This window comes from Anarrhichthys ocellatus, unplaced genomic scaffold (assembly GCF_004355925.1).
Source record: "Anarrhichthys ocellatus isolate YVR2014 unplaced genomic scaffold, GSC_Weel_1.0 scaffold2, whole genome shotgun sequence".
Classification (NCBI taxonomy): domain Eukaryota; kingdom Metazoa; phylum Chordata; class Actinopteri; order Perciformes; family Anarhichadidae; genus Anarrhichthys; species Anarrhichthys ocellatus.
In genome coordinates, this window is record NW_022280032.1 from 8,088,208 (window position 1) to 8,099,481 (window position 11,274).

General features: G+C 39.8%; 2 protein-coding genes across 3 annotated transcripts; both read right to left on the reverse strand.

Moving 5' to 3' along the window:
• Positions 1–1,185: 1,185 nt before the first annotated feature.
• Positions 1,186–7,897, reverse strand: ctdspl2a (CTD (carboxy-terminal domain, RNA polymerase II, polypeptide A) small phosphatase like 2a). Of its 2 annotated transcripts, none has more exons than XM_031870741.1 (13): positions 7,546–7,897; positions 6,161–6,372; positions 5,574–5,709; positions 5,296–5,442; positions 4,972–5,199; positions 4,562–4,655; positions 4,085–4,196; positions 3,840–3,926; positions 3,689–3,751; positions 3,502–3,581; positions 2,740–2,866; positions 2,547–2,642; positions 1,186–2,334 (listed from the first exon to the last, which is right to left on the reverse strand). In XM_031870741.1, the coding sequence occupies exons 2-13, from the start codon at positions 6,347–6,349 to the stop codon at positions 2,269–2,271; spliced, it is 1,425 nt and encodes a 474-aa protein (XP_031726601.1). In that variant the 5' UTR covers positions 6,350–6,372; positions 7,546–7,897; the 3' UTR covers positions 1,186–2,268. The 2 variants fall into 2 exon arrangements, with proteins under 2 accessions (XP_031726601.1, XP_031726610.1); XM_031870750.1 differs by lacking the exon at positions 7,546–7,897 and adding an exon at positions 6,655–7,462.
• A 1,081-nt stretch (positions 7,898–8,978) lies between these two features.
• sqor (sulfide quinone oxidoreductase) lies at positions 8,979–11,267 on the reverse strand. The gene is made up of 5 exons (XM_031866177.1): positions 11,003–11,267; positions 10,557–10,740; positions 9,780–9,847; positions 9,511–9,689; positions 8,979–9,419 (listed from the first exon to the last, which is right to left on the reverse strand). The coding sequence occupies exons 1-5, from the start codon at positions 11,258–11,260 to the stop codon at positions 9,362–9,364; spliced, it is 747 nt and encodes a 248-aa protein (XP_031722037.1). The 5' UTR covers positions 11,261–11,267; the 3' UTR covers positions 8,979–9,361.
• Positions 11,268–11,274: the final 7 nt, after the last annotated feature.

Consider the following 11,274-nt stretch of genomic DNA (forward strand, 5'->3'; position numbering starts at 1 on the left):
AAAGAATAAAGCAAAGTATTATGTAGCTAAATTAAAGCCATAATATCACAAAGTAACCACATATTTGGCAACGTTACACTATTAGATAAATAGAAATGTATCTGGTTTATTAAAGTCAATGATTGTGTGTTGTAGATTTTGAGATTACACTAGAAACAGGCAGGCGAGCACCTGCCTTTGTTTACACTATGACTATACAATACTTTTTTCTATCCTACTTAAAATGTGTATTAATGTTTGCAAAATATGCGCCTGTTTTTGAAGGTCACATGAGTTAAGAATGTTCCAGAAAAATATTGAAAAAAGTAATAATTCTGAAAGCGTTTAATGGATTTGATCTTTAAATAAGTAGTTTGAAGGAATAATAATCATCGCAGGGCTTAAAACTTCATTGGCTTTCAAAATGAGATGGCCGTGTGTTTACCATAAACACCACAGGTGTTTTAAAATTAAAATTAAAAACACATTTTAATGAGTTGAGTGGCTCAAAAGTGTTCATTTTGACGGAACTCTTTAAACATGTGCAAAGGGAGCCCCTTTAGGGTTCGGTAGTTTGTCCCAACAGACACCTTTTCACTGCAGACAGGTGTAAATAATAATATGAACAAAGGACGCTTTCAGATCTTGAGTTCTTCGTACTTGGAACTCACAAGTGAGAATACAAAATTTTTGTATCTTCAACATTTTCTCAGTTTACTTCTTTAAGGTTTATTTTGGTGCAGTTCCCAGAAGACTCACAGGAACAGCCGTGGATAGTGTTCACTTTAAAGTTTAAGCTTCTTCTAATAAGAGAAAACACATACACACATAATTCCATTAAATCACTTGTTACACTGCATACAATTACATACATTTTCTCATTATAGTTACCGAGAATGTCAACTCAAAGATCCACTTACTTACATGTTTGTTGTGGAGCTATCAGCCAAATCACATGGTCCTCAACAGCAGACTATGTGCTGATGAGGACAGTGTGATACAGTTAAAAGCCCAAAAACAAATGAGTAAGTGGCCTTTGAGTTGAGGGTTTGTTTCCGAGGTTCAGACATGTCAAACTCAATTAACTTGTTTGCTTTAATTACTATATTGTTAAACTGGAATAACCAAATGAACACCCATTTTAACATAAATGTTCATAAATGTAACCAATGTTATGCATTTTAATTATTGGTAGGAGGCTCAGAGTCGTATAAAAATGTATTTATTTTCAAGGAAACCATTGAGTAACACTGAATACAACAGGAGTGATCATTCAATAGTCAATAAAACTTGTGACTCCTACATCATAAAGATCCCACATACACGACGTCTTGGAAAATAAGATTTCAAAGCAAACATGTTGGCAATTTGCTGGTGCTACAATTTCATTCTCCTCCCCCTCCACCCCACATAACAAATCAAGGTGATTCACACCTGTATAGAAAAGTGACAAGATTTTACATCAACTTACAAAGGGCTGGATGTCAAAGTGCAAGATTCCTGAACCCCCCCCAAAGGACTGTCAAATACAAATCTCCAAATTTAAAATTCAGCCATTATGGCTTTGTATTCAGTTGAGACATAAGTCTAGCTTACATTATATAACTTTAAAATATTGTTTCAGAAACATTTCCCCCCCCTCAAAGATACTTCTTTTTTTTTTTTTAAACTGCACCGTATTACAGACAACTGCATGTAATGGAGTAAAGCATCACAGGAATAATGCAGGCATACAACAGAAAAGCAGCTGTTGATCAACAACTTCAAACAAAACTCACTAACATTTTGTTGGTTTATAAAAGCAACCGAATCAAAAGAATACTAAAATCTGAAATGAAAATAAAATGACTTAAAACCCTCGAAGAAAAAAAACAACCTATTTACACATATTTACAAGTAAATAGAGTGAATATTATACAGGTTTGACTGTCCGTTCATGGTCAGGCTGAAGCCACCAAGGTCCATATGATCCAACACTGCATGACATTCAGTTTAGTTAATCCAAAATGGTTCTCAACAGACCTTCCAGGAGGCCGCCTTCAAAGTCGCACTAGAAACAAACGAATGAAGAGTCTGCCGCAGCGAGTGCTTCTGCTTTTTTCAGAATCTGGCGTGTATAAAAACATCCAGGGCTTTTTGACTCAATCATAACTTTCAATGTTTTGCATAATTTAAAAAATAACAATGGCAATGTTTGCAAAGAGAAATCCGTTGAGTATATTCTTCTGGGAGTCATTTTATCTTCTTTCCAATGTTGATACCATCTCCGACCGAGAGACGAGCACACGGTCAGTCTGGAGGAAGGAGGTTGTGCAAACGAAACTGCTCTCGGATGTGCGGTCTGACATCTTCATTCTGTGATAAAGAGAGAGACAACCGATCAAAAAAAACGACAAGAAAATGAAAATGTATGATGTATTTTACTCTTCTATCTGCCGACGTATCTGTATAATATTATAGGCACCGTGTGTCTGTGCATCCAATCTTGAGCCTCTCAAAGGGAAAGAGCAGGTCAGATATTCGGAGTGTTTCCTTCAGTCTAACTAGACGGAAGTCGAGATACGTACCAGCTCCACAAGCTTCTCGAGGAAAGGAACGAGCTTCAGAAGCTCGTTGTCATTTCTATCCACAAACCAGCTCTCAATAGGAATTCCATTGGAAAGCTACAAAAGACACAAAACCCCAAAGATCTAGCGTCACTTTAACACAGAGACACGATACGACAGAAATAGTTCACTGGTTGGTGTGAAAGGGTTTTACCTGATAGGCAAAGGCTTGGGGTGAGTTGTCGATTATTATCGTCTTAGAAAGATCCCGTCCGAGAATGTTTAGGTCTTTAATATAATTTCCTTGAACACACACACAGTGCTCACGAAACAGCCTGTGTCTAAAAAAACGCAGAAAGAGAGAATGGTGGTGAGGTTACACGCAGTACTACAGCTTCTCAACAAGTTCTTGAGATTAAACAAACTGGTAACATAATAATCATGGTAATCATAATATGGAGTATTTAAAGAGAGAGTGGTGATAATCTTCATTTATTCGAAAAAAACAACAAAAAAAAAAAAACAGCACAAATACATTTGACGGAGGGTTTTAGGTTAAAGGACGAGAATGTACACTTCTAATGGCGGAGAGAAGAATGCTTCTTTAAATATTCGTACAAACTTGAGAAGCAGCATTAACCAGTGGTGTGTGATTACAGAGATCGTCTGCTTTCTATCAGCTAAACCGGTTCTTCCTCTCATTTGTTCATCTGACTAAAGGAAGAGGAAGCTTTCCACGCAGACAAAACACCAATTGTTTTTTATGTTAAGCAGCATTTTCTTCCTCATTTATTTGTGCGACTGTTTATAAGGTTGGAAAAGAAAACAGCAAAGAGCTCGGGCCTTCTTTGTCCCACTGACAAACTTAATATGTTTATCTTGTATTACTTCCCACGGCTTTACTGTAGTTGCACCGGCTGTTGAATCATTGTCGTTTACTATAAAAGCTGCTTCAGAGTCTCCTTTCGTCACTGACCTGACCAACTGTTTTTTCGGATCCAGGATGTTGAGCAACTTGTCGGCGTACACTTTCTTTGAAGCCGTGAAGAGAATAATCTGAAATTGTAATGGACAGCAGCAATAGATGAATAGTAAGTACATTTAGAGCCGTCAGATTAAACAGATACGTGTCAAGTCTCTTGGAAATAGAAGCTGCATCTCACCTCATACATTTGAGACATGCGCTCAAGAAACTCTCGGAAAAAGGGCCTCAACCGAACATACACCTTCAGATTGAAAATTAAGAAATTTAAAATCACAGCAGCAGGAAAATGGAGACCTTTAGATGAGAGAATGACTTGTAACAGTCTGTACCTGGTATATAACATCTTGGAAGAGCACAGGGAATGTCAGGGCTGCATCTTCTAGCTCATTCAAACTACAGTGGACCAGAGTTTCATCCTGACAACAGAAAAAAAAAAAAAAAAAAAAGAAAAAAGAAAAAAAAAAAGAAAAAAAAAGAGAAAATCGAGAAAATGTAGAAAATGTAGAAAAAAAATCCATTGAAGTCTACTTACTTTTAAAACGAGACACAGCACAAGAAACCGCTCACTGCTTACCAGATCCAAGACGAGAGAAAACTCTGGTGTGCTGCGTGTTTTCAGAGGTAACGCTGGTTTGCGTGTTAACTGCTCTTCTGTCAGTGGAGGCACGTGCTTGATGAAGAAGTACCTTAAAGCAGAGAAAACATAAAAAGACCCCGATTCAACCAAAACACAGAAGAAGAGGTGTCCAAACAAACAGCAACACATTTGGAACAACATGCAGTGCATGTCATCCTGGCTGAAATGGGATCTTTCCACCACTTAATAAAGGGAGAATGTCTGCTCCAATTTGTCTTTGTCGCCATCTAGTGGTTGAAAATATCACATTGCAGCAACATGCAATGTCACCTTGGAAGTGAGACTATATGGAGGGTGTTGTCAAAAGTGCAGAGTTGAAACTTTACACAGAATCGGTCTTAATTTACAGTTCCTTATTTTGTATTCAAGAGCTACTTTTTATGACTAGCTCCTTCAAAATCAATTTCAACTTACGGATCAAAAACTTCCCATTCCTCTTCGTATGAGGTTTCTGGAGGAGCTGAAGGTAGCGCATGAGGGTAACCGCCGCCTGGCATACAACCAGGAGCTGAAGAAGACAGAGAGATGGAGAAAGAGTTCAAAAATATATATATAAAAACAATGAAGAGCCGGGCACATTTCCGTTCCACGAGCTTCTGTAAGTCAATCTCACATTCAACATCTCGGACGTCGGCCTCTCTCAAAAAATGAAGCCCGTTCTAGAGGCTGACTGTTCATATTCTAACACAAATCAGCAAACCATATCAAAGCCGGCTCAAATAAATAATCAGAGCTGTCTGCAGTTAGTATTTGTCTTCATGCGATGATGGTCAAGAAAGTTTCCCAGATACAAAGAACGAGGTCTAATGTGAAAGTGGCCATACCCGTTAATGGTGGCATGTCTGTTTCAGTGGCTATTTGTCCTTCTTCTATGGTTGTATCGGAGGTAATCTGAAGCCTCTGCGGTAACACCGGGGCCGCGTGACACGGAGTGATGCCCTCTGTGGACGTGAGGGTGCTGCTCGCCATTTCTTCTGCCGGCTCGATGTCCAGCTGCTTGATGGTTTCCTCTGCCTCCACCGCTTGGCCAGGAGAGTCTGAACCAGGAGTGGCTGAATACGAATGACAGGAGCAGTTCAATTCACATGTCACAAAAGGATTTTGTTTGTCTTTTAACCAATCTGAAATATTAAGACATTTTGTTTTACCAGTTTTAGTTGCTGGTGAGAAAAAGTTGAAGACCGGAGAGAAGATTGTGCCGAGCAGGGTTGTGCGTGGTGGGCTGCTCGCTGCCTCAACGGGGACGTCCAGTTTGCCATTCGGCTTCATGGGTTTACTGTTGCACGTCATTGTGTCTGGAAAAAAGACAACTCTTTAATAATAATCTCAAAACAAAACATCTGGATAGATTCTATGTATAGATTTCTGTATATTTTTTGTTACTTTGGACGCTGTTATTTGTTATACAACAGTTCTTTCTCGGTACCTTTCTCTGGACTTTTCCGGCAAACTCTGGAGACTGTTTTGTTGGAAAGGCCTCTAGTCTGTGGTGTTGAAGTAATTAGATCGCTCTCAGGATTACAATCAATACGACTCCTCTTTGCGGGGATATCCGGCTCCACCTGAGACAAATTTTAAAAAAATCTCCAATTTATTATAATGAGAAATACAAATTAGTAGTGTTGTAAAAATAAGTTATGAGAGCATATTTTGTCACAACAGCAATTACATCATTGTGTTTCATCAGTGTGTCTCCATCCACATGTAAATACATGTACTAAATGACCATTTATAATGTATAACAGCTGTAAGAATGAAAATAGAGTCCACAAAAAATTACAAAGAGCCAGTCGGAAACAGTGTTGGCTGTGTGAAGACGTTCTGTTAAGTGTCTCAAAACACTACTAGCTATTATGTGTGAGTCACTGTTTCAAACTACCAGCACAAAATGCAGATGAGGCACTGCTTTCTCTGCATAAAGTAAGAGTGTGTGCTCATACACTGTATCAATATGTTGCAGCAGCAAAAACAAACTTGTAGAAAGAGCAGCTGGGAATTCTGATGTAAGCCCACCTTGACAGCATTTCCACGGATGAATTTCTTGATCGTGGAGAAAAGGCCTGTTTCATTCTTCTGCATTTTGCCTCGACCTCTCACCGGGGACGGCTCCACTTCACGGTGTTTCCGTTTGGCCTGGGACGGGTGTGTTCGACGGCCAAAGTTTGGCTGCTGAGGAGCTTTACGCACTCTCAGCTTCATCATGCTCCAACGTCACATAGAAAAATCTGACAAGAGGGTAGAATAATAAGTTAGGAAACATTTGACTAATAATGGAAAAAAAACGTACTCTGAGAAATATAAATGTGGGTCTCTACAAAACCCTTTTTCACTGAACAAAAGAACAAAGTTGTTCAATGTTACAGGTTGCTCAACCACAAGCAGCTTTAGAAGAAATGTGACTGAATAAAATGGTCTAAAAATGGCAAATTTGGATTAAAATCAGGAATTATATCATCAAATAAGTAAACAAGATTATGTATATGACTGGATATTTGATGACAACTTACTGTAGTTTTTGACACTTAGTGCTGCGTACAAATATATTTTTAGTCATTAAAAGACTTTTGTACACGACTATGGGCACAAGTTGCTGTCACCACCTAGTGTGTGCCAGTGGAGTGGGCGGTGTAACGTTACGTGAGAAACATGAATGGTGAACGGAAATACGAGGCCTTTTAATACGTTCAACTTGAGCGGGTGTTCATTACAAAACGCTTAAATAATGCACGTTTGGTCAATTAAGCTGTAGCTTTGTTCGCCATTTGTTGCTAAATTAGATCTGGTAGCATACCAGTGTCGCTGACTGTTACGTAACGTCGTTGTATAGCTGTAATAACACCAACGACGGAAGCTATCGCTAATGTTAGCCAGCTGCTGGTGCTTAGCATGAAAAGCCCAGCGTACAGCCACCACTGGTTTAACGCTGGTGTTCTAACTAAGGTGGGACAGGACTATCGTTCATTATGGATAAAGCTGACATTGTCAGCTAAGTATGTCTGCTATCAATCAGAAATAATTTAAACGTAACTTAAACCAGATGCGGTCAGTGGGTTCCGTCGCTAGTGAACAGAAGCGGCTACAGTTAGCTACCAGGCTAACAAACGCCAATGGCAGTAAAAGCAAGGCCGTGCCATTATTGACTTCAGTTCTTATGGCACTTCTCACATGTGTCCCCGTACACATAGCTTTTTTTAACATGGAAACTATGCGCCAATACATCGGTAATATAAAACAATTAGTCGGTTAGCTACCGCGTCATTTTGTTAGCTTCCATAATTATTTTCAGCCATTAGACTACGCCCCCTAGCCGCTAGCTAGCAGCAGTCAGGCTATCGGTGGGGGGGGGTGGGGGGGGGTGCAAAGCTTTTTTGTTTACATGTTGACGTTTCGTTACTTACTGATGATCTAGGAAGCTCCTCAAAACTAGCCGCAGCGGCAGCTCTCGGCCGCGACCGTGGCGGCCACCGGTAGAGGTCGGCTCCGTGGTTGTTGCTGCCAGCTGTTGTGTCCGTCGCTCGGTAGCTAGTCACAGACCAAACATGTCTGCGGACGCCATTTCCCGCCTCATCACAAACATAACGTTGGTGATGCGCAGTGGAATGCGACACACACACGTACGGTACGGGTAACCAACGTGGCGGAGAGCGGAGTCAACAGAGAGATGGCTATAGTGGTGAATGAGCGATGCGATGCGCAGCTGGATCGAGACTCACTACTGCACTTGATCCCTGCTGGTATTGTTGTGAAATACCAGCAAGGAATCTAAAAAACATAAGATGTAGTCTGGTGCTCGTATAGATGCCCGTATTCTGTTGCATTGTTTGTTAATGCAGTAGCTGACTTGGACCAAAGCAGAAGGACAATGAAAAGGTCTCTTTTTGCAGCTATTGTTTCAACTTTAAAGTGTTTGAGAATGACACTGGATCACAATACACTTTTTTTGTTAGCTTTACTCGGTAAAACTGCTTGATGTAAAATAACAAAGTGCAACAAGTTTGAAACTATACAGAGTTTATTTTTTTATCAGCAATTTTAGGTTTTAATTATCACCGTAATTTATACACAGTCATTTTATGATTAAAGAGCAATGAATACAACAATGAATTTAGCACCGACCAAGATGATATAACCACCAAGATGTTTATAACTCAGTTAAGCACGAAACTATTTCCAGCATGGATGTTGAAGTGTAAGAAAAGCACTGTGTTGTTTGCATTGTAATGGTCAAGCATTCCCAAAAGACAATCAGTGGTATAAAATGTTTGGTAGCACAAATGATTAACAAAAAATACATTTTGCCTCCCTGTAAAATCTAGAATATAATTTAAAATCCTTCTCCTCACCTACAAAGCTCTAATTGGTCAGGCACCAACATATCTTAAGGAGCTTATAGTGACCATATTATCCTACTATAGCGCTACGCTCCCTGAATGCGGGGTTACTTGTGGTTCTTAGAGTTTGAGATGAAGTAGAGTACTAGAGTACAGCTTCCCGTTTCAGTCCGGGGGGCAGACACACTCAGCACATTTGAGAGTAGGCTTTATACTTTCCTTTTTGATTGTGCTTAAAGTTAGGGCTGGATCAGGTTTGCCTCGGACCAGCCCTAGATATGCTGCTATAGGCCTAGACTGCCAGGGGACTTCCGAGGATACACTGAGCTCCTCTCTCCTCTTCTTCATCTCCTTCTGTATGAATTCATGTGACATTAATGCTCATTACTAACTTTGCTTCTTCCCCGCAGTCTTTGTGCTTTCTCGCTTTGCAGGTTTCCATGGATCACAGGTACACCTGGATAGTGGTCTTGCCTCCTGCCATGGCCCTGCTGACACCCACTGCTACTATTATTAGTCACATTACTATTACTGATACCATCAATGCTTTAATTATCATTATTATTCTACCATATCCACTAATGCTAATGTTATTAGTGGTCGTAATTTTTCCATCATTATTCTGCCTACTCTCATTATGTTGTGTTGTTCCTTCTGTAAAACATGACATCTATTGTACTTCTGTCCATCCTGGGAGAGGAATCCCTCCTCTGTTGCTCTCCCTAAGGTTTCTTCCTTTTCTCTCTGTTAAAGGGTCCCGGGACAGAGGATGTCATATGTGTGCAGATTGCAAAGCCCTTTGAGGTAAATTTGTGATTTTGGGCTTTACAAAATAAATTGAATTAAATTGAAAAGTTTAGAGATGATCACAGACAGTGAGGTTTCATTTCATTCCAAGATGAAGGAGTTTCCTGTATGGTCCTGGTCCACCCCACAGGCCCCTGACACAAGACAAATACAGAACATTAATAAATTGTGGTTTGATTATTTACTACCAACTATTAACATGCTGTTAATTAACTTTATACATACCGCAGAAGCCCATGCCAATAGAGGTGAGGCATCAGATCAGCTTTCATGTAGTACATAAGTCTTCTTTCTTTGGCTTGGTTGAAGGGAAATGTTTCCAGTGGTTGTCCATTGTAGTCAAACTCTGCAAGAATCACTGTGTTGTAGCTTGTAACCAAGGGACACGAGGTGTAGCCATCATACTGTAAACAAGGAGGTTACTGATTATGTATTTGCATAGTTTTCAAAAATCTAAAGAGATGAATCAAGATTGACGTTTATGTGTCACTTACTATCTTATCTGGCTTCTCATTTTTCAGTACTTTGCTGATGGTTCTGTTCAAGATAGCAGTCTGTGCAGCTGAGAACAATAAAATAAATGGTAAAGTTTTATAATACATGTGTAAGTTCTCTTTTTTATCACCAAAGATGTGACCCAAATGATCCATCCTACGTACTAATTATGTACAGTGTGTACTACAAACTGTCATAGTACACTGTTTTAGCAGATAGTATAACAAAAATAAATATACCATCCTCTTTATATTAACAGGACATGACACATTATGTGCAATGTTTACACACATGCTAGCAGCCCCCGAGGGGCCGAAGTAATAAACAGAAATAAGGAAAATTGTTGAAGCGATAAAAATACAGAGGCAACATCAGGTGCCCTGCAACTAGTGGGGCATACCATTTAAAGTTTGACATTTGGTAGTGTGAAATAAAATGCAATGTTTTTACCATTCGCACATGCATATCCATTATCCACTTATCATGCAAGATGTCGGAGGGGTGGAGCCCTTCCTGGCACACACTGAACAACAACTGCACACACTGTGCAGCTTATCACTGAGCTGACAAACACTCACAGGTACAATTTAGAGTTTCCAATTCACCGAACAGGCATGTCTATGGACTGTGGATCCAGAGGAAAACAGGGAGACCATGCAAACGTAACATCAGCGGTGTATCACAAAGTTTGGCGCTTCATATGTTAGCTTTCACCGAATCAAAAGTGTATCCTCTGTTGGTGCAATGTTGAAACTAATGACACGAAAATCACTTACCGACAGCCGCAGCCGTTCTGATTGTGGGCAGGTTGGTACAGTCTCCAATCCCAAACACGTTTGGATATCTCTTATGTTGGAGGTTGTCTTTGTTGACATCCAACCAGCCAGCCTCATCTGCCAGAAGACTGCCTTTAATCACCAAATTGGGTCCCATTGGTGGTGTGACATGAAGCATTTCATACTGATAAAGAAAAACAAAACATTTTCAGTTATTCACAGGAGTCTCTATTTCTAATTTGGCAAATATTTAGGTGCAAAGAGTGAAATAATGCCCAGTGTATTAGGTTGTTCATAACATAAAAGGCACAACAGACAAAACCTTCTTTTAAGGATTTAAAGAGGAAGTAAATAACATAGCACAGAGTGTAACAGGTTGTCCAGTGAACACAGCAGTCATTAATATATATGTAAAAGCTACTGTTGAGGGACAGCAACACAGTTACCTCAAGCACTTTGGTTTCACCTGGTTTGTCAAGATTTTCAAACACAGCTTCTTGCTTATCTGCTCGCACTTCAATCAGGTTTTGCCTCAGGTTCACTTGTAGGTCTCGTTGTTTCACAATGTCCCACAATGAGTCTGCATATTTCTTGATCCCAAAGAGCACAGGCAGCGATGTATTGTATATGACATTGGCTTTTGCCCTTTTTCCTGTCTTGGATAGAAATATAAAAACATCTTCCTTTACTTTGGAGAACCACATTTCAAAATGTACTA

Coding starts and splice junctions, on each gene's coding strand:
- sqor (XM_031866177.1), bottom strand. CDS start 11,260: ATGTGGTTCTCCAAAGTAAAGGAAGATGTTTTTATATTTCTATCCAAG. Junction 10,741..11,002: donor GTGAAACCAAAGTGCTTGAG/GTAACTGTGTTG, acceptor TTTCTTTATCAG/TATGAAATGCTTCATGTCAC. Junction 9,420..9,510: donor TATTGGCATGGGCTTCTGCG/GTATGTATAAAG, acceptor GTCTTGTGTCAG/GGGCCTGTGGGGTGGACCAG.
- ctdspl2a (XM_031870741.1), bottom strand. CDS start 6,349: ATGATGAAGCTGAGAGTGCGTAAAGCTCCTCAGCAGCCAAACTTTGGC. Junction 3,927..4,084: donor TTTCTCTCGTCTTGGATCTG/GTAAGCAGTGAG, acceptor TTCTGTTGTCAG/GATGAAACTCTGGTCCACTG. Junction 2,335..2,546: donor TCGAGAAGCTTGTGGAGCTG/GTACGTATCTCG, acceptor TCTTTATCACAG/AATGAAGATGTCAGACCGCA.